We start from the raw sequence: 23,168 nt of genomic DNA on the forward strand, positions 1-23,168 counted from the left end.
GTACAGGCATGCAAGCGTCGAACTAGACTGTATCAAACGTGTACATGTCGTCCATTGCAGTCGTATGTACGCTAAATACAGTTATGTACGCATCAATCTTTTCATATTGCGAAATTCTACTATTTTGATATAACTTGTTTATTTTATTGAATTATTATTAATTTGTATTGAATTTGTTCCGAAAGAGGAACATCAATTTCGATTGTCGTGTTTTTAATCAAAGTTGGAGTGAAGACAATTTCTTCATTGAGTACGACAAAAAAGCAGTATGTATTCTGTGTAAGGATACTGTATCACTTTTTAAAGAACATACTGTAATTTGTCTCGAAAAACAATTATGCGAAGAGTAGAATATATTGGAAAGAATTTTGTTCCAACAACTTTTGGAAAGCATAAAACAAATGAAATATTTTAGTGTATCACTGGAAAACAATACTGATGTAAAGGACACAGCCTAACTCCTTATCTTAATACGTGGAATTAATGATAATTTTGTACCAGTTGAAGATTTAGCTAATCTAGTATGCTCGCAACAACTACAGTTGAATATCTTTTTGAACATTTTTGCCAGTCTATTGAAAAGTTAGGATTAAATATTAAAAACCTGGTAGGAGTCACGACTGATGGTAAAAAAAAATATGATTGGTAAAAACATTGGGCTTATGGGTAGAACCAAGAAAATGATAGATATTGGAGCTGAACCTCAGATTGGAATTCACTTCATTGTGCATCAAGAAGTTCTGTATGGGAATGTATTAGATCTCCAACACGTTATGAATGTGGTTATTTCAACTGTAAATTTTATAAGATCACATGGCCTTAATCACCGAATGTTTCAGCAGTTAGGAATTGAAGCTAAATACTAAGTTGTAATTTTAAACAGTTCAGTGAGATGGCTTAGTCGTGACAAAGTGTTATATTGTTTCTTTAAATTGCGTCATGAAATTGATATTATTATGACAGAAAAAGGGAAACCGGCAAAAAAACAACATCAAATATGGATCTTGCAATTCTTAGACATTTCTAGTTCTTTAAATGCTCTTAATTTAAACTACAAGGGAAAGGAAATTGGTCTCTGATTTGTATGGAACGAGCTAACAGAAAACACATTTCCAAAGAATCGCTGCCTCTCGTTATTACAATTAGTTTTTGACGAGTTTGAAAGTCGATTTGCTGATATGAGATCCCATGACATAAGTTTGTTTGAGAATCCATTTACTTCCATGGCTGAAAACTACGATCCAAGCTTGCAATTTGAACTTATTGATCTTCAAACCAAAACATGGTTCAAAAATAAGTAGATGGACTGAGAAAATAAACTACTTTAATTCTACAAGGCTCTCCCATCGGAAGATTTTCCACTAATAAAAGAAAATGCCATTAAAATGGCTACTTTGTTTGGATCAACGTATGTTTGTGAGAAAATTTGACAGATCGTTGCACATAAAAGTGTTGGAAACTACAATTTTTATATATAGCCTGAAAATAAAACACTGTAACATGAAAACAGAAACTTCTTTTTACATGTAACAAGATAAGGAAAATGTAACACTAATTTTTCTTGAATCACTCAGTGCGGCCCGCAAAACAAATCTAACTTTCAATATGGCCCTTGTACTGGAGGTTCGACACCACTGCTGTAGTCTATTCACAGAAAAGAGACAGTAGCTGCAAATAAACAATTGCGCATTACTGTCACAAGTTCACCTGCTAAAGTTCAATTACATCGTAGGATTAACGGTACCAAGGGCGAAAAGTAGGATATCGGCTCAATTGAATAAAGGATTAACCGTACCTGCGTGCGTAAATTATCCAGTTTTACTCCTCAGCATTCCTGATTTTTCTTGAGTGTTTGTCTGTTTGTTTACATTCACTGTCTCCTGTCCGTACAAAAGGCTGATAATCCCAAATGAGAATCTCGCCTTACCAAACTAGAGCTCCAAGCGTTGGATGATGCAGCGCTCTTGGATTGTCTCACTTTGCATAAGTAAATAATCAAATGAACGTGAAAGCGAAAACAAAAACAGTTCAAGTTCACGCGGGAAAGGAATTTAGTTTCCTTCTTGAGAATGGTGAACCCGTTCAGCTAAAATTTCATATGAACTCCTTTTGTATCCCTGGATAGATGATTCTTCCATTCATTTCCTTCACCCAAACTCGACCAACTTATCTAAAGGCTATAACGACACCCACTGCAATCAACCGTGTTCACAGCCGAGTTTCTGGAAACGAATGGCCATACAATTCTCGTCCAAGACCGACTCACTGGCAGTGATGTGAAAAATTTAATATAAATAAAAACCATAATTCCTTCCGTCATAAAGACATTCGAAACTATTCAGCTATCGGCGAGAATATCACAAGACTATAATTGGTTCTAGGAACATTCAGCGTGCTGCAGCGGCTTCCCTATCACCGGATCTGTCTAATTGAACACCTGTGGATTCCACATCCTGTTGTTTGGTACCAGTTGGACTGAGAGATCTTCCAGAGATATCAGCGACCATCCATCCGCTTCCCAACAACGGTGGGAAGCAATTGGGTCAATATAGACCAGCATCCCTGCGGTACGCTTTTGATACCTGGTTGAGTCCATGCCCAATGACTCCAGGCTATTCTGAACTATTCGCTATTAGTAGCCACTCAGTGTGTACATTCTAGTTTATTTCCTTTGGCTTAATTTTAAAATAAGAATACTTATCACTGAAAACTTAACAGTGATTGTTCTTTTATATTATAAATTATTATTAAGATTATTAAATTATACCTTTTAATAATTATTACGATTTATAAATCATAAAGTACAAGTACCTTAAGATTTTTATATTCTTACAACTACCCAGCTTCTTAAGATTTAATGCGCACATCTAGGTTTTACATCTTCTTTCTGATCTGATTTGAATAAATTTTAACGGTTTGGAAAATGAAGTGGGTAATTTTACAACTTGTAAAACTATACTAAAATGAATTTAATTTTTTGTAACAGTTCAGCAGTCGCGAACAGCAGTCCATATTCAAACATGAACATGGATTCCGATATTCACATAATTCTTAGTGTAACTTAAAAATACTCATGGCTTCATTCTCGTGCTTTTAAAGATACTGTACTTAAAAAAAAAAACTCCCTTCGCTGTGTGGAAATATAGAAGCTGGCCTCTGATCGCTTCTTATTTCCACCCATGCTAAAATTCTTAGTTCGTCGTGACTCCGCATCTATCTAACGTGACATTTAACAGAGAAGAATAAAAACTTTGTCAAACGTTTTATTCTTCAAAAGATATATTTGCGATAAAAGTGGTCCAGCTAATCTTTTATTCCTCCTTTTGAAATCATTTTTCTTACCTGTCAGACAATCCATCGTTGGCTAATAATAAATTGTTTTAGTGCGCCACACTCTAGAGTTTTTTTTTTTTTCTTTCTTTTTTAATTAAAATTAATTTATTTTTAGGTTGTTGCTATTTGTTGTTAGAACATTTTTGGCGCATTTCAGCAGAAAGTTTTGAATTTGATATTATAATTGGATCATTATCGTTATCATTATCTGCTACCAATTCCTTAAATGCCGCCGATCTACAGGTAATTCTCCAGTGGGGCAAAGACAACTTAGTTGATTTCAATCCTTCTAAAACTCAGCCTTGTCTTATATCTCGCAAAAAGGATTCTATTGCTCCTATGCTTATCTTTGGTCATACTCCGATTTCTAGGCAAGATGACATATCTCTTTTGGGGATTACCCTGACTTCTAATCTCTCTTGGCACAAGCACATTACAAATATTGCTTCCTCTGCATCTAAAAACTTGGTTTTCTCTTTCGCTCTCGGCGTTACTTTTCTTCCAAACAGCTGCTCACTCTGTATAAATCGCAAATCCGCCCTGCCATGGAATATTGTTCCCACATCTGAGGTGGTGCCCCCAAAACCTCTCTCTCAGGCTTCTTGATTCCATTCAGAAGAGGGCAGTTAGGTTAATTAATGATTCATTTCTAACAGAGTCTGTCTACTCGCTGTCTCATAGACGTACTGTTTCTGCTGCATGCCTCTTCTACAGATACTTCCATGGGCACTGTTCTTCTGAATTGGCTTCTATAATTCCTGCTCTCTCTTTCAAAACAGTCCGAACACGTGCCGCCACCAGCCAACATCCATTTACTCTCCAACTTCAAACCCACAGAACCAACTTTTCATCTTCCTCATTTATTCTTTCAACTGCCGTTTTCTGGAACAACCTTCCTTCATACGTATTTTCTGAAAATTACAATCTACAGAAGTTCAAGTCCAATGTCAACAAATATCTTCTTTCGTCTTCTCAATCTCCAACCCAAGCACGGTACTAAGTACACAGGTGTGCAAAACTTAAGGACCAACACACTATATCTAAGGGTTACAACCAGAAAATCGAGCGAAACAGCCTGTGGCGATTTGCATAACTGTGGCCATTCAGTAGAATGCTGGTGCACATGCAAAAATTTGATTCGTGATGAGAGGGCTCACATAAACAGATAAAAGCAACAGTTCAGAAGTTATGTGCAAATTACCGAAAGGTGAGCACGATTGTTACAGACATTCCATTGTTTCATACAGTGCTACAGACAACAAAATGACCAGCAGACAACATCTGGATGACCCGGGGTCGAATAAATAGAAAGCTCGAGGAAGGTCGAAGTGCGAGGAGTGGGCTGCAGAGTTCAGTATCGCGCATAGCATCGTCTCACGTGCGTTGTCGGTCTTCAGAACGACAGGTACAGCTGTTCGAAGGACTAGTGGTGGTCGTCTACGAATAACAATTCCCAATGATGACCGCTATATACTCTACAGGCCAAGAGGGGCCGACACCAGACAGTGGGGTCCATTGCAAACTAGCTGCACAGGACGCAGGATATCGTGGTTTACTGTGGCCAAGCGACTCCATAAAGGTGGACTGTTTTCCCGACGGCCAGTACGCTGAGTCCCTTTAACACCTGCCCATCGGAGACACTGTTTACAGTGCATCGAACACAAGGACTGGACAGCAGCGCAATGGGGTTAGGTACTCTTTACTGATGAGAGTAGATTCAGTCTCAGAAGCGATTCTGGACGTCAGCTAATCTGGCGAGAGGTTGGCACGCGGTATCCTGCAAACATCACTGAAAGGGATCGATATGGTGGTCGAGGTGTTCTCGCCTGGAGAGGCGTTATCTTGGATGGACGTATACATGCGCGTCTGTTCCGAGGTGCCCCATCGCACTGCATCTGTTGATATGCTTTTGGAAAGTGAGAATATTGTTTGTATGGATTGGCCTGCCCGTTCCTCCGATCTAAATCCCATCGAACACAAATGGGATGTTCTTGGGAGACGCCTAGCAGCACGTCCACACCCACCAGAAAATGTTCACCAGCTGGAGATGGTGCTGACAGAGGAATGGACGATGTTACTGCAAGAACTTATCAACAACATTGTTCTAAGTATGGACAGGCGGTGCAAAGCATGGATCGACATTAGGAGTGGCCATATCGCCTACTGAGGACCACCTATTTTCTTTGTTCCATCTTTGGCAGTGATGCATCTGTATCATGACAGCTAGTGCTATGTTGTCATTTTTGAATAAAGTCCCTCTGTACCGTTTTGTTTCCATTGTTGTCGGTGTTGTTTCCTTCATAATTTCTGTACCTCACGAGGTTCCTTTAGTATGCTTTTCTCATATCCAGGCCACTTCTATGAGAAGCTACAGGTGAAAACCTGACTGGTCCTTAAATTTTGCATACCAGTGTACTATAGATTTTAATACCTCTCGTGTTTGGGGTTTTCATAAGAAAAAAAATTACTAAATTTAAATTTTGCATATTCAGCTGTTTTTTTTTTTTTTTTTTCTTCTCTCAATGGTAAAGTCGTTCTCCGTCCTCGGTGTAATTCTGAAACGAATGTAAACCGATTTTATTTTTTGGGAGGAGGAACGAACGCAAAAGGTTTGTGATTTTTCGCTCTTTGGCAATTCAAGTTTCCTCATACTTACAACCGTCTTTCTTTTCCCATTCAAATAAAATCGGCTTATTTTACATTTAGAAATATATCGCCGGCATTTCTAGTTTAGACGAGGACTGGGAATAACTTTCCCATTAAGAAGCTGATTAGGCAAAATTTTAATTTATTAATCGTAAAATCTAACCCGTAATACTTAATCCAATTTTTATGATGAAATTCAAAAATTTCAGGACGAATTTACCAACATCTAGACATGAAATAGCCCAATTCTAAAAATAAGCGAGATAATTTCAGTACCTTTTTTAGTTTAAACACTCTGTAAGCTCTGTTTTGAATAGTTTCACGTCTTGTGTCTTATTGTTAGGATCCAATACATATGACGATGTTTCTTTTAGTGTAACATAAGTCATAAATTATAAAACTTTATATCATTTCATCGATATATACTGTGTGGCTAGTATTAAATAAATCACTAATTTAATCTTGTTTGAGCAAAAAATCATATTTTCATGAAGAATAGACTTCAAAAAAGAGTTCTTCAATAATTGTAATTTATATATACAGTAGAACCCGGATAAGAAGTTTATTCCAAGGCTCGAGGTTCAGAACTTCTTACGTGGGAAAACTTCTTTGAATGGAAAATTACCTGAGTATGAAATATTAACTGCACAAATAAAAATGAAAAGGTATATCACTTCGCATACATAAGTTAAAGATCATTTTTAAGTACTATTTCAGAATTTATAAATATTTTAATCTGCCGTCTATGGGAAACATTTTTAAACTGAGGATTTATAATTGCTTAACATTCTGTTCATTAAACTCATTACCAAATCACGTACCTTAGAATGTAACTCACACTCTTCTAGCCAATGGCTGTCCCGGTTGGGATGTTTCCTTAGAAAAATAAATTGATAATAATAATTTCCAAGTTGGAAGGATGAGCTCCTTTGGAGTTTCGACATACTGTACCTTAAAAAGCTACAGAAACACAGAGCAACAATCCACTAAGTAATTCAGAACTATTCACAACCATCAGAACTTAGCTGCAAACACTTCACGTGGTCGACGCTATCCAATTATGGATATCGATGAAAACAGTTACAATGTCACTTCCATTTAATATTAAAATATTAAATGGAATTTGGACATGTTTTAATTTTTGACATTGTGTGGAACATGAGCTGGTGTGTAGACAGAGTAGGGGGGGGGACACTGAAGACTGGAGGAAAAGTCAGAAGTATGGGGACAATAGAGTAGGTGTCCCCAAAAGCAGTAGGGTAGACCCATGCCCCACCTCTTGCTCTTTGCAGCCTTGTGGTGGGGTCGATTTTCTTCGAGTATGCAATTTCTTCTTTCTTCTTTGGGGGATTCCACTGCGTGACGGGTACTGCTACCAAGTACACAGGGTGGTTGTAATGTCTGTGTTACTGTTGATCGAGGAAATCTCTGACTATCCTACAAGTGTTCAGGATTTCGACTTTCTGCAGTTCCTTGTTGGTATTCTCTGAGAGACCTATTGCTGCTAGGCTACTATGTAGAGTCTTTGGCACCATACCTGTGGTTGACACAATGATCGGGATAGTCGATACTTCTTGCATATGCCACATCTCCTTGACCTGATGTCTCAGGTTCGTGTACTTCCTAATTTTTTCCTCATGGGTTTTCTGGACATTGATACAACGGTGCCCAACACTAGCAATCAGGTAGGTAGCCTTTTCCTTCTTGTCCACAAGGGTTATGTCCGGTCTGTTGTGTGGGATGGTCTTATCCGTTATTATGGCGCAGTTCCAGTACAGCTTGTGGGTTCAGGTCTCTAGTGCTGCCTGGGGTTCGTACTTGTGGTATGGTACACTTTCTTTGGTCAACTGGTATTTCCTTGCCAGCTTCTGATGTATTACCCTGGCTACCTGGTCGTGTTTATGAGTGTACTCAGTTTGGGTGATCACCGTGCACCCCGCGGTGATGTGTTGAATCGTTTCTGAGGCCAGGTGGCATCACTGACATGTGTCATCTGACATTCTGGGCTCCTTTGCGATGTATTTTCTATAGTTTCTGGTGTTGATTACCTGGTCTTGGATGGCCAGCATGAATCCTCCAGTCTCGGGGAAGAGCGTCCCGCTTGTGAGCCATGCATTGGAAGCAATATTATCGATGTGATCTTGATGGAGGTCATTGTAGTGTCTGCCATGGAGTGTCTTCTTGCCCATCTTTCTAACTTCGTTTCTTGTACCGTCTGGGCGGGAGAAGGTTCTTCGCTTAGGTTGAGTGGTGTATATCACTTATCTATCTTCCTTATGGCCTGAGGGAGTGGTGCTTATTATTATTATCTGTATGGTGCAAGGAAGCCTGAGGCTTATGCTGCACCAGCCAAAGAAAAAAAAAATTCCCCAGTTACTCTGAGAGAGAGAGAGAGAGAGAGAGAGAGAGAGAGAGAGAGAGAGAGAGAGAGAGAGAGAGAGAGACCTCCATTATACCCAGCGTGTTCAATTTTGCCTTGAATAGGTCATGGCCCGTTAGTAAGTTGCATTTAATCCCGGGGTAAACCACGGGAGGGGGGGGCTTTTGGATACGTCTTGGCAACCAGTGGTATGAATCTCTTCATCACTTCACCTTTGTTTGATGTTGTTCAACTGTCCCTCCACAGCTGCAGCAGGTGAGCCACGATTCGATGCTTTTCTGCTTTGCGGTTGTTGTTTGGTTCTAGGGTGAGTCCATAGATTGCAGTGGGTGTTCCCTTAGACAGGTGATATATCAGCCCGCAGCGAGTCACATCCAGGTCCAGTGGGAGGACTCCTGTCAGGACCTGGAGGGCATGTGTGCTCACTGTTCTGCATGCAAGGGAGATGATGAGCATAATGCTACACTGGATTGTGATGATGAGCATAATGCTACTGTTCCTGCTTTTTTGTATCATATCGGGGATCCGTAGGTAATGGCTGGGATGAAAATTGCTTTGTAGTACTCCCCAGTCCCAGCGTGACACTCTTGCTATTAATGCTGTGTAATTCCTTAGTTTTTCTTTCAGGTGGATGATGTCAGGGGTGAAGGATAAATTACTGTCGATTGTAATTTCTAAGTATCGTATTTGTTTTGCAAGTTTGATGGTTGCTCCTGCTATCTTTATTTGCGGTGGTCTGTGGATGTCGAGCACCCCTTTCAGTAGGACAGAGTTCGTCTTCGTGGGTGAGATCTTCAACATGTGTAGCTTTACCCAATCCTGTAACACCTGTATTGCCTGGTTTGTATGTCTCCAGACCCGATCTGGAGTCCGCCTCCACCATCAGGACCAAATCGCCAGCAAAGGCCAAGTCCTGACCAGGAAGTCGTCAAAGAATGTTCCACAGGAGCATCTCCAGGACCGAGCCCAGGGGACAGCCTCTGCGGACCCATCGAGCCACTTTTCGAAAAGGTGTTACCACCTCAATTCTTTGGTCAGTTAGGTAATCCTTTCTACACTTGTAGAGGTTTGTTGGGAGCGTTGTCTCCCGGAGTCGGTCGAGGATGCTCAGCCCCCATAGGATGTCTAACGCCCCGGCAAAGTCCACTGCGATGACTAGGAAGTACTTCCTGTCTCATTGGGTTGCTTTGAATATAAGGTTTTGGACTGCTTCTATGGTTGATAATTCCAGTTGAATCCATATTGTTTTGGGGATTCCAGGTTTGTGGCTCACATTTCTTTTATGCAACAGCCTTTCATATAGTTTACTCAGGGTAGTCAGTTAAAGCTATCGGTAGGTAGGAATCCAGTTGTTCTGGTGGCTTGTTAGGCTTCTTCAGGATGAGTTTCAGATTTGCGGTTTTCCAGGAGGTCGGAAATTTCCCTGCTTGCAGGCAGCAGTTTAATAGTTTGAGCAGGAGGCCAGGTATGTGTTTCACAACCTTTTTGATCAGCTATGGCTCCAGGAGGTCCGGTCCCGGGCATTTTCTATTTCGCATCTGTGTCGCAGCATTTTGTACCTCCTCCATGGTGAAGGGCGGCTCCATTTGTTGAGATGTGTATGCCTCGTTCGCGCTTGGGAGATTTCTTCCTGCTTGTCACTGAGGTTGTTTGGGGGTTCTAGAATGATTGTATTTAGAATGTGATTAAGTGAATCATCCCATGTTGTAGTGAGGGACTCTTGAAGCGTTTTTGTTGCCGTCGTTATTTCCCCCCTGGGGAGCTTATTTGTGGTTATTTTGTATACCGCCCCCCAGGAGTACTCATTTCTGGTCGCGGAGACTAGTCACTCCCAGGAGGCTTTCTTATTTTTCTTTAGTTTTTCAGTGTAGGCATTGTGTAGTTGCTGGTATTGATTTCTCAGATAGGCTACCTCTGCTGGTGGTCACGTTCTCCGCGACTTCTGGTATTCTTTACTCTTTATTTGAACTTGCTTTCGTAGTCTTTATAACTCCCGGGTACACCACGGCATGGCACCTACGGAGGGTGTCTTCCTTTTCATCGCCATTTCCGATGCAGTGGTTGTAATGTGGGTGACTTTCTCCTGCATCCTGTGCTTGTGCTTTGCAGATCACTTGTTCTCGAAAGAGCTTCCAGTTTGCCTTTTTGATCGCGAACCTGCTCGCCATGTATTTGCCATTTGTTGGTCTTGTCATCGTTCGCTTGATATTGAACGTGATTGTGCGGTGATCCGATGTGGTCCAGGCGTTTTGCACTGTCCAATTGGTCACATGAGCTTCTATGTTTCTTGTGGTTAGAGTAATGTCTATGGTTAATTCCCATAGAATGTTGCAGTATGTCGGTAGATTGAAGGGTTGATCCTTTACAATGTAGGTAATTTGCTAGGAACTCCTCGAGCCTCTGTCCATTCCTGGTACTCGTCGGTCCTGAGTAGTGCTGTGCCAGACAGGAGAGTGGCAGTTTTCATCGGCGCTGATTACGACTTAGGGTTTCTTGCACCGTTTGTAGGTAAGTGACAGCGAAATCTATTTCTATTTTGGGTCTGCAATACAGCGAGATCTCATACAGGCTGCCAACAGAGCTAATAATATGGGCATATGCTGCCCATGGCGTGCAGAGTTGTGGTATTTTTGTCGTGGTTATCTCCGGGTTCCGTACTACCACCGCTGCCCTCGGAGTGTCTTCGTTGCATTGTACAATTTTATATCGGAGCGGGTAGCCCCTGTGTTGTGAATGCCTTCACAACGAGTTGCCTGATATTAAACTGCCTAGAATGTAGACAGAGTATCTTCTGTATAGCGGCTCCAGGAACATAAGTTCATCTCCGTCCTGTTACTCTGTGATGATACAAAACTCTGTAGAGCGGCCAGAAACGTGTAGTGTTATGTTTGTGTGGTATCCGTAGCTGCGTTGTCAGGAGCGGGAGTGCAGTAGCATACGCTATTTGAGTAGACCGGGGTTCAACCCCCTGATTGCTAAATGCGGTCGATCTGCCAATCTGCACTGGACCAGTGTGGCAGATTATGGTCCATTTCCCTTAGCATGAATTGTTGAGGAGGCTTCCATCCTACAGTGGGTTGATAATGGCTGCAGTTTACCTTTATATTATGTGTTGTTGTGTTGTTTCTGGCCTCTTTGCCACCGGGCAGGCGATCTCCTGGAAAGCGTGCCCGATGTCCGTCTACACCACGAGGAGGTTGGCCACAACTAGATATGTCCTTAGCCAAGTGGAGATAGACCATTACAATCTTTGTCTGCTCTGAAGAGGGCGAAGTCCCACACCCACTGGAGATAGTGCTATACCAGGGGGTGCCAGCAAATCTCATACCCACAGCTACCCAAACTTAAGAGTACCAACGTAGAGGAAAAAAATTAATGAATAAAATCATAATTAAAAAAAAAAAGTTAGTTAAAAAAAAAAAGTAAAATAAAATATACTAAGATAATTTATAGAGAAGAGTAGGAAAAAAAAAAATATATATAGATACAAAGAAAAAAAAAAAAAAAAGGAAATTGCTAATAAAACAAATGAATAAATAATGATGGTGAAGTTAAATTATATAAGATAAATAAATAAAAAAATAATAATAAAAAAACCAGTTGCCCAGACTTTCTTCTATTTTCTCTAGCCGGTACAACTAAAGAAAATAGAAGAAAAAAAATTACACAAAAGTAAAAATAAAATAAAAAGAGAAAAAAAAAAGATATATATAAATAAAGAAAGAAGAGAAAAATATATAAAAAAAAGAGAAAAAAAATTTTTTTTTTCTCTTCTTTTAAAATAAATAAAATAAAAAAAAAGAAGTGAAAAATAAATAAATAAAAGTTCCTAGAATAAGGAACGCTTCTACACTGGATTCTCGAATAGACAACGCTTCGCGAGTGGATTCTTGGCGAACACCACCAACCTTGTTGCTATCCGCCAAGTAGTATTAGTCTTCTCCACTGGCGAAGCGTTGCTTATTCTAGGTAGTGCAATATCAGGGACTCTCATTGTGAAGGCATTCACAATATGAGATGTCACAGAAACGATACCATTTCACGTACTTCAGTCAGTGATTTACTAAGATTTAAAATGATCGTATGCGCCAACTTGTTCGATTACCAAAATGTATACATTGTTTAATATTTTTTAATATAAAAATAAAATTTATATATTTAAAAAACGTATTAAGTGGGAAAACGTCATTATAATAATGCACTGTGTATTCTTTATCACAAACTTTTTATGCGGGAAACTTCTTACGCGAGAAAATTATACATTACAATATATAGAGTGAAATTGGGACTTATGGGGAAATTTCTTATCTGGGTTCTACTGCATTTAAATTTTAATCTTTGTATTATTTTTGAAAATTCTTTTCAAAGTAGAAGGTCATCTACTGCATAACTCAAAAGATAACTTAAGGATTGCATTTGAGGAGATTCGTAGTACAACAGTATTGCTGTAACTATTACGAAAATTCTTGTGCCCTCGTGGATGGGACAGTTGGTTTAATCACCGTCCTCTTCACACTGCGTGGAAGACAAAAGACCTGAGTTCGAATCCCATCAATGACGCGAAGGATTTTTACTCTTATTTTTCACATGGTTGAGCTAGTCTGTCTCAGGCGAAGCAAACAGCAAATCGATTTCAGAATACACGAAATAATTTACAGACATATTATATACTGCGCAATATATCCTAAGTTGCTGATGCCCCTAAACCCTTTAACAACAACAACAACAACAAAATGTTTATGATATATCACAAGCGTTTATCCATGCAGGGATTTATTCGCATCCTTTTTCAAGGAAACGCCCTCCATGCCCTTACAAGAGGTGACTACATGTATATGGACCATCATTGGCTACTACCATGGCTCACCTACTCGTGTCCGAGATTTTAAAGCATAACGATCCCCAACGATATATTGACCGAGGAGGGTCTTTTACGATCTCCAGATATCAATCCTTTAAAAACTAGGTCTGAGGAAGGCAAATTCCAGCAACTCGTCTGAATGGCCCAGAGTAGGGAATTTAGTGAACTGGAACTCAAGATCAAGCTGTGACCAATATGCCACGCTTTTGTAGTTGAACTGGAAGCCGCACTGAAACAGTAATCTGACCGTTTGGTCGTAAGTAATCTGACCGTTATCTGATTGTTTTTGGTTGTCCCGAAGTATAAACAGAAAATTAATTTATTTATTTATAATGGACAGATTCTTGCTCCTAAGAGCTGATCGAAAGTGTTCCACAATGAATGGATGTTGTCGTCAGGACCAAAGAGCTTGTGCTTTATTAATTTCTTTATTAAAAGTCACGTTTTTCAAAACGGAATAGTGTCTGAATAAATTTGAATGTTTGCACATGTATGAATATGTAGATTTCTTTAAACACATAATCAACAGAACAATGTATTTCCTTTCTTTTCGTTCATTGATATATATATATATATTTTTTTTTTTATTATTTTTTTTTCCCCTCAAATTCTTTTCAGAGCCAGGGATGAACGGCGACCTGTCCAACGATACCCAAGACAGCAGTACTAGTCACGACTCGGTGGACTTTCAGGATGGTGACAGCATGGACTCTGATAGAGTCCTTAACCTCGTAAGTATTAGTTTCTTTCTGTTAAGGTTTCCAACTGATTTTAACTTTAAATATTCTGTCCAGAGAGAGAGAGAGAGAGAGAGATACGAATTACTTCGATATTGCATTACAAATAAGTAGTGCTTCACTATCTATAAATAATACTGCGATTTATTTGTAATAAGATAATAAGACTGTTGTTTGATTTTGGCTTTTTTGCGAAGGTGACAGAAAGCCACAGGATCAACCAGATTAATAAAACAGTTGTGATTAAAACTCATCGGAAAAGATGGAAATTGTTTCCCATAGAAATCTTATCCTGGCCTTTCACATTACTCTGTCCCTAGCCAATGTAAAAGTGGTTATTTAAAGTGACCTGTAAAAGCATGTATCCCGAATCCATTAAAATGGATTCGAGGTCAAAAAGTAAGCTATTCTCAGACTGCTTCTACAGAACAGTTCTTTGTCCAAATGTTGTACAAAGAACCATGATAACAAAGATTGCAATTCTACTGAACTGCAATGTCAAAACTATAAGCACTTTTGGTGTTCAGACTTAGTTTAGGCATCGTAGTCCGGTGAGAAATAGAAAGAGGAAAAAAGCCTTACGGAAACAAATCTGAACTAAATATCACGTATAAAGAAGCAAAGCTCGTACTTTTGCTTCCTACCAACCAGTTTTTGTATGCGTAAGCAGTAACGAACAGAAGTTGAAGCATCACTGTTCCTCCAATCGAGTCTTTTGTCCCTCGAACACGACATGTGCTGAAAGAGCCATAAACAAAAAAGGGAAAGGAATAAGCAGTATATAGAGTCATGTGAGCCCGTTCAAATTTTATTCTAAGGTAAGATTGCATTCACACTTACCCTAAAACACATACGTAAATAAACTTTTTTTCGAAAATCTACGGAAGGACCTCCAAAATCCAGATAATTGGCTTATATAGTGGAGATACGAAGGGTTGAAAATTTATCGATATTGTGCAACTCCTCCATAAATACGAATAGGACATGCAATTTTTTAGAACTTAAAGCTAGAAATGAAATGAGGTGAAAGAGATATTGTGTGAGTAGTTTTGAGTAAGCAGAGATCTGAAAGTGAAGAGGTGGAATATATTAGATGGCAAAAAATGGGATCCTGAAAGGATGAAGTTAGCAGTTGAGACTATGAGGAAGAAGGAAATGGCATCTACAAGTGGTCAAGAATATTTAGTGTATCATAAATAACACTAAAGCCTGATGTCACAGACCTACTGAAAAGCCCAAGTGAAGATAAAACTAAATTGGATGGAAAACTAATTTTGCCTCCTGAAGAAGAAAACTATCACACAGAACATTGTTTTTTATGAAAAACTTTTCGGCTGGTTAGTGGCATATACCATGAGTTTGACTCACCAGCTTTCTACAAAAAGTGGAATAAATTAAAAACTAATTTTCCAACGAAAAAAAAAGCTGAAACGAAATGGTTGAAATAGTTTCTTGTGCCGTAAATCAAGGGCTTCTTTTTTGTGGCATAATTTTTTGAAATCTGAACTTGCTGTAGACAACATCCACTATAATCCTGCAAGACATTAATCGCTCCGCACGAACTCAAAGTGAGTAATTACCATCTACCAAATTGAACTATTTGGAAATGCCTATAGAGGAGATGCAACAGGAGGTTAATGGTTTCCAGGCGTCGTGTTTCATAATACAACAGCCACACAGCACAATAATCCAACGAACCTGGATACAGTACCCAGTACTGAATTGTTTCACTATGGCTACAGTACTGGGTACTGTAGCCATAGTGAAACAATTCAGAAAACCTCTGATGGCTCTCTCGCTCTCGGGCGCCTCCGTGGTGGGAAGGAGCAGCAGTGCGTAGCACACTCTTCTTGATTAGACCGGTGTTCGAGCCCGTCACCACCAAATACGGAGGATGCGGAAAGGTCAGGGAATTACCACCGCATTTCCCGGAGCATTATGGCCTTAGTTGCTAATGCTCCTAAAAACCAAAACAACAATCTGATGGCTCATAATAGGAAAGCCCAAAGAATCGTTCACTCAAAATGCAGGTGGATATTGTTGCAACACACTTGCTCACACAGAGTCCTTCAGTGAGACAGCTGGGACAATCAGTTCCATTGTAATGTGCAGGACACTGCATGATATGTTACCATGGTGATGCAGCCAACCATAAACCACTAATTACTCCGATTAATTTCTGTTGCAATCTAGCTTGGTGTAAGGACTGCCGTTCTTGGACTGTAGACCAATAGAAAGTTGTGCTTTAAAGTAAAAAATCATAGTATATGGCTTGCCAATCTGACTGTCGTGTCAGACTAGAGAGGAAACTCAAGGCAGTTTTTCACACTGCTTAAGTTTCCTCTAGATTTGGGGAACACGCTCTGCCCCTGTAAACCATCATCTTTCAGCGCAAAGCAGTGTGATGGCTGATCCAACCATCAGCTATCCTATAGCTCTAACCATTTCGGTCTTCTGTTTCTGTTGAGCTTGTCCAAGTATCAGATATCAGACTAGTACCAATCTTGAACTTAAAGCAAAACCATTCTCGTGACCTAATACCGTAAAGAAATAATGAGTTCGCCGTACAAAAAAAAAAAAAAATAAAAAATAAAAAAAAAAAAAATAATAATAATAAATAAAATAAAAAAGAGATTAAGATGGGTGCATTTTCTATGTTTCATCTCAACTATATTCTAGTCCGCAAAAGATTAAAAAATAGCGAAATATTGTGATAATGGATGTGAACTGAAATTAAAAAGGACAAGAGGGATAAAGTTGGAAAGTGGGGAAAGTAAGAAATAAAGGAGGAATGACATTGTGGAGGAGGAATTAAGGGAAGGACTATTATTCAAAAGGGATAAACAAGTGGATGATTAAAGTATAAATGGTCAAGTTTAAGCGACAAGATAAAGAAAATAGCTGAATGAGGTATGGGTTAAGTTTGAGAAACCTTTGGAGGAAAGAAGGAAACGAAAAATGTTAATATCGAATATGACAGGCAGAGGAGGAGGTATAGGGAGATTTACAATAGACTTAGACGAATAACAGAAAGCTGGATAAGAATGGGTTTTCTAGGGAATTAGAAAGATTGGGAAGGTACGATATAATCAGGAGCGGATTAAGGTCGGTTGAGGTCCCTGGCGCAGAAAAAAATATTGGGCCCCTTAAAAAAAAGAGAGACAGGGAAAATAAAAATACATGTTAACCATTTTTTTAAATAAATAAAAAATATTATGTACTATTAATGTTTTATTTCCAATAAAATTTGAATATAATATATGTATAATATAATTAATAATAATCACAAAGTTTTGAACTAATATGTTCAACTACTTTGTTGGTTTTGCGTGGGCCCTTCAGAAGTCGGGGCCCAGGGCGCGCGCCCGTTGCGCCCGCTGTTAAATCCGCCTATGGATATAATGTATAGTAGGGTTTTCTAGGGAACTAGAAAAATTGGGAAGATACGATATAATGTACAATAGAAATAATACGAGCATGGGGTAAAAGGTCAGGATGTTAAAGAGCAGCGTTTCCCAAACTGGGGTCCGTAGACCAGTTCCAGGGGTGTCCGCGAAACGAACCTTCTGGAACTGGCCAAATTATTCGTTCAAATTATAACAAATTGATGATAAAGACTATAAAGTGTTTAAGGGCAAAGGCCTCATGCTACGAGGTAGAATGACTATCATGTAGGTTAGTGCAAATGCATCATTTTAACATAGCTATCTACTAAAGTAGTTGAATTAAGAAATTAATTCAACTACTTTGGTAGATAGCTATGTTAAAATGATGCATTTGCACCAACCTACATGCTTGATGATAAAGTTATTATTATATATTTATGTAAAAATAAGAATCAAGTTAATTTGTTTTAAACATAAAGTGTGTGTGTGTGTATATATGGGTCCGCTAACTTCTTCTTTGATTTTTGAAGTGGGCCGTAGATCTCAGTAGTTTGGGAACCACTGTAATAAAGAGGAAAGGCATGAAAAGGTATAGTAGACTTTCAGAATAACGGCGTCTTCGGGAATTCATGATGACGTTATTTCGATTTTTCGGTTATCTAGAAAGTTTTATTTTTAATATATTTAATGCAGAAATAATGAGGCTAAATAAGAAATAGAGAAATTAAGAATACAATTTTATTAACATTCTGCACATAAAAAAACACACACTTGACGATCCAATGGCATAAGGTAATCCTTGCAACAGAAACTGTCATGAGTTGCGACCTTTACCACATGTGGTATGAACTGGAACTTGGATTTCGAGCGAGGCCAGCACGTCCGCAATAAGTAGCTATATTGACCTGAAGGAGAGAGAGACCAAAACATCGCCTATCTGTTATCAAAAATTGGTTCCAATGACATAAGTAGCCCTTGCATATTCTGCCATTAATACACTCGTGGTTATGCCCATTATATTTTTTTTGCTATTATATCGTTTGTCACTTAAGCTTTAATGTTCTAAAAAACCCCTCATAGTGACGGTTTTTTATTTTAAAATAAATGTAAAACAGCGGCATATTCCGTGATATCAGCACAGAATTCACTTTCAAAATGGCGAATTTAACAATCACGTGACTTTCCTTTTTTTTTTTTTTTTTACGGCACTGCAAGACATCTGCGCTGTATGTAAACATCCGATCTCAGTGTGCCGTTATCTCGAATGTGCCGTTATTTGGGGTGATGTTTTTTCGACATTCTACTGTTCTAAGAAAACCGGGTGTGGAAATGGACAGAATATACAAGGGAGTTAAGTCAAACGAGCGGCAGGAAAAAGATAACATAGAAAAAAATGGATCAAAATACTTGGGACCAATATTTGCAATTGGGGGCTGCTTTTGTTCATGCAAAATGGGTTAAATTATTTTATATATTGTAAAGGGTTGGAAGGACAGAAGAATAAGAATGATTGGTAAACAAAGTAACACTGTTAATGTAGAAATAGAAAGAGGTGTGAAAAAGGGACGTTTTCTGTCGCCGACTTGTTTAATATATATGTAGAATAAATGGTTGATAAAGAAATATGGGTGAAGGAGTATGGGCATAGGGTTAAGATAGGGTAAGGTTATTGGAAGGGTTAGATTTGCAGCTGATATGGAATTGGTGACAGATTGTGAGGAACAACTGCAGAAATTGGTTAATAGGCTAATAGAAAGTTGTGATAGGTTTGCAAGGAGAATAAATGTTTAGAAAGATCATGGAATTGTGAAGAGAAGGGTGCAAGTTAAATACTGAGAGAGAGAGAGAGAGAGAGAGAGAGAGAGAGAGAGAGCATAATAAGATATTATGTGTGAGTTAATTAAATAGTTTAAAAGATTGGTAGGATTTGGGATATGGTGTGATGCTTCATACAGCAGATGATTGGAAAGTTTTGAGAGAAAGATAAAATCTGCAGTTCTCAGTGTCCTTGTTTCTACTCTGTGAAGTACCACGAATTGCACCAGTGGATGAAGACGATGTAAAAGATTAGATGAGTTGATAAAGTGAGAAACTATATGAGATTTTGAGAAGAGATGTTTGATTATAATAATCAGAGGGTAGAATAGAAATGGAACATGTGTTGTGAGGTGGATGACGGATGTGATGGAGAAAAAATTTGAGGGATGGGTGTTCAGAGGCAGACTAAGGAAAACTATGACTGATGAATTTAGAGGATAGTGGGGCCGAGGATAGGGAGATATGGAGATCCAAGCATGCACACCAGTATGAGTGCATGCTTGGATTTATTCAAAGGTTTTGGCACATTATAGCCTTAATTGCTAATGCGCTAATAAAACCCAACCAACCATTCAAAGGTATAACTATTGTTAAATGAATGGGGAAGGGTTTGTTTCACTAGTGGGATTGTAGTGGTTTTCGATATGTGGAATGCAGATATAAGGAATGCAGAACTGGAATTTGGGGAGTACAATGTCTACAGAGAGGATAGACAGGATAGGAAGGGAGGAGGGGTTATGCTATTAGTTAAGAAATAAATAAAATCCAAGGAAGTGAAGCCAGTCAGCATTGCTGGACAGTGCGGTGTCGAGTCAGTTTGGTGTGACATAAGCACTGGGAGATCAAAATTGAGAGTAGGAGTGTGTTATAGGCCTAATGATTCTGATGAGTATAATAAGAAACTGTACAGGGAAATAGTGGGCCAGTAAATCAGAGAGTCTTATAATGGGGGATTTTAATTTCCCAGATATTGACTGGAATTTGGGGGCTGGTCACTCACACACTAGCAAGGCTTTTGTGGATTTATTGGATGATTGTTTTCTACATCAGCATGTTCGGGAGGCAACTAGAGGGAGTAATACTCTTGATTTGATTATCAGTAGTGATTCTTCATGCATTAAGAATCTGCAGGTAAATGAACCACTAGGTGGCAGTGATCAGTGTGCTGAAGTGTGATTTACTCAAAGAAGTAACTACCATTAGGGGTAAAGGGAAGGGTTATTGCTTTTGTAAAGGCAACTACGATGGACTGAGACAGTATGGAAATTATATATATAATGTGGGACCAACTGATGATGGTCCCACTGTATATAATATAGCAAATTCAAAATGGGAAGCATTCAAAGAGCTTATCTCGGAAGCTACTAGGTTTTACATACCAACTAAGAAATATTGTTCAAGGTTTAGGCCTAAATGAATGTCAGATGAACTAATGAGACGTATGGCAGAGAAGAAAAATGCATGGGATACATACAAATTAACACGTGACCCAGAAGCCTATGATAGATACAAGTTGATCTGTAACCAAGTTACAAAGGAGGTTAGACAGGCGAAGGCAGATTACGAGAAATCTTTGGCAAGGGATGCAAAGAAAAACAGCAAAGAGTTCTTTACTTATGTAAGCTCTAGAAGGAAGGGGATGAATCAGATTGGTCCACTTGATATTGATGAATCAAGTGTTGATGATCCTGCTCAGGTAGCTAACAAACTAAATGAATATTTTCCATTGACATTCATATATGAGGAGTTATTCAGCGAGGGGAATGCCAGAGGTGTATTCAACTCTGGCAGTAAGCTAGAGAATCTTGTAATAACTGAGAGTAAAGTGGAGGAGAAATTGTTGAAGATAAACACAAGAAAGGTGCTTGGGGTGGATGGGATCTATCCAGTTATATTAAAGGAGGCAGCAAAGGAGGTAAGCAAACCCTTAGCCATAATTATGAGAGCTTCCTTGGACTCAGGGGGAGGTACCCATGGACTGGAGATGTGCAAATGTGACCCCAATTCACAAAGGAGGATCAAAGGGAGGCACAAGTAATTATAGATCTGTGAGTTTAACTTCTGTTTCCAGAAAATTAATGGGGCACTGGTTAAAGAAGCACTGCAGGATCATCTAGAAAAGAATTCAGTTATAGCTCGGACACAGCATGGTTTTGTCAAGGGGAAGTCTTGCCTGACCAATTTGATTGGATACTATGATGCAGTCACAAAAGAACTGGATGCAGGTAATAACTTTGATATTATATACTTGGATCTTAGAAAGGCTTTTGATACTGTTGCACATGGAAGACTGCTGCACAAATTGGAGCAGTGTGGCATTGGAGGCAAATTGCTGCTATGGATAAAGGGGTGTTTGAGGGGGAGAAGACAGAGAGTGGTAATCAATGGACACTGCTCATCGTGGACTAATGTTATTAGTGGAGTCCCTCAGGGTTCAGTATTGGGTCCATTATTGTTTTCTGTATTTATAAATGATATTGATGATGGTATATCAAGCTTAATGTCCAAGTTCGCAGACGATACGAAGGTTGGCAGGGTTGTCAAGGACACTATGCTGCTGCAACAGGATCTGGAAAGGTTGAGCAGATGGGCTGAGAGGTGGGAAATGAAGTTTAACATTGACAAATGTAAAGTACTACATATGGGAAACAGCAACCCCAGAGCAACGTATCAACTCTGTGGTACTACACTGACAGTGAGAATGAAAGGGACCTGGGGGTGGTTGTGCAGGCAGATATGAAGTTCTCTGAGCAGTGCAGACAGGCTGCAAGAGTAGCTCATGGTGTATTGTCAATGGTATATAGGAATTTTTCTAGCAGGGATAAGGAGGTGATTATTCCCTTGTATAAGGCAATGGTCAGGCCACACCTAGAGTACTACTAGAGTATACAGGTCTGGAGGCCTCATTTCAAGAAGGATGTAGAGCTGCTGGAACGAGTACAGAGAAGGGCAATAAGATTAGTGAATGGAACAAAGGGGTGCTCTTACGAAGAAAGGCTTAAGTTTTGCAAATTGCAGTGTCTGGAGACTAGGCACCAGCGAGGTGATCTGATAGAGGTGTATAAAGTCTTAAATGGTTTGAGCATGCTCAATGCTGATGGGATTCTTCCTCTTGCTCGGAATAATCACCTGAGAGGGCATAAATTCAAATTGAGGAAAGATAGATGTAGGATAGACATGCGGAAATTTGCCTTTAGCCAGCGGGTGGTTGGTTGGTGGAACAGACTTCCATCCCTTGTCGTGGAAGTTGATAGCCTAAATAAGTTTAAGACTCAGCTGGACAGGTATTTCAAACGAACAGAGGGTTATTTTTTATTTATTTTATTTTATTTTTTTTTGGCTGATGCTGCATAAGCTTGCCTTGTTGCATCAAATGCCTCTGCTAATGCTAATGTGTTCTCTTCTCTGGGACCAAATGGTAATTTACTGATTTTAACAAATGATAAATGGGTAATGCTCAAGGAAATTATTCTGGAAATTTAACCCCAGAGGCTCACATCTGGTGATTATGGGCTTGGCACACCCAGGGCCCTTAGCTGGATATTATCATTCTTCTCCTTCTTGGTGATTCCTCTCTCTCTCTCTCTCTCTCTCTCTCTCTCTCTCTCGCTCTCAGGGTAACTCCGAATTTTTTTTTGGCTGGTGCAGCATAAGCCTCAGACTTCCTTGCACTATATGGCTATTAATAATAATGTTCTGTGTACTAACGGAAATATATTTTTCAGGTTGCATTTAAAAATGAATGTTGGAAAAAAACGATGACCTTCCAGCCCCAGCGAAATTTCATTCAATTGTTGAAATAATCTTTGTGTCTGCTGTGGACATTACTTTAATGTCCATAGGATTCTTGAAAAATGAGTTAAAAAAATAAGGAAAGATGATATTGGCTACTTTTTTTTTTTTTTTGGGTGAATTTACAGAAGACTGCTTTCTTGCATCATTTTGTGATATTAATTAGCTGTATAAGATTAATACTTTGTTTTTTCTCTTTTCCTTCTGATAAGGAT

The 23,168-nt window shown here is 39.1% G+C and overlaps 1 protein-coding gene across 4 annotated transcripts in view; it reads left to right on the forward strand.

Annotated features, from left to right (window-relative positions):
* LOC150074998 (uncharacterized) overlaps nucleotides 1-23,168 on the forward strand; it is a 381,296-nt gene that overhangs the window by 194,066 nt on the left and 164,062 nt on the right. For all 4 annotated transcript variants that reach the window (XM_090388218.1, XM_090388219.1, XM_090388221.1 and 1 more), the window contains one exon: nucleotides 13,839-13,951. In XM_090388218.1, the coding sequence (XP_090244344.1) occupies nucleotides 13,839-13,951 (113 nt within the window). The remainder of the gene's footprint in view (nucleotides 1-13,838; nucleotides 13,952-23,168) is intronic.

This window comes from Mastigoproctus giganteus, chromosome 14 (genome assembly GCF_048544385.1).
Source record: "Mastigoproctus giganteus isolate SK-2022 chromosome 14, ASM4854438v1, whole genome shotgun sequence".
Lineage (NCBI taxonomy): Eukaryota > Metazoa > Arthropoda > Arachnida > Uropygi > Thelyphonidae > Mastigoproctus > Mastigoproctus giganteus.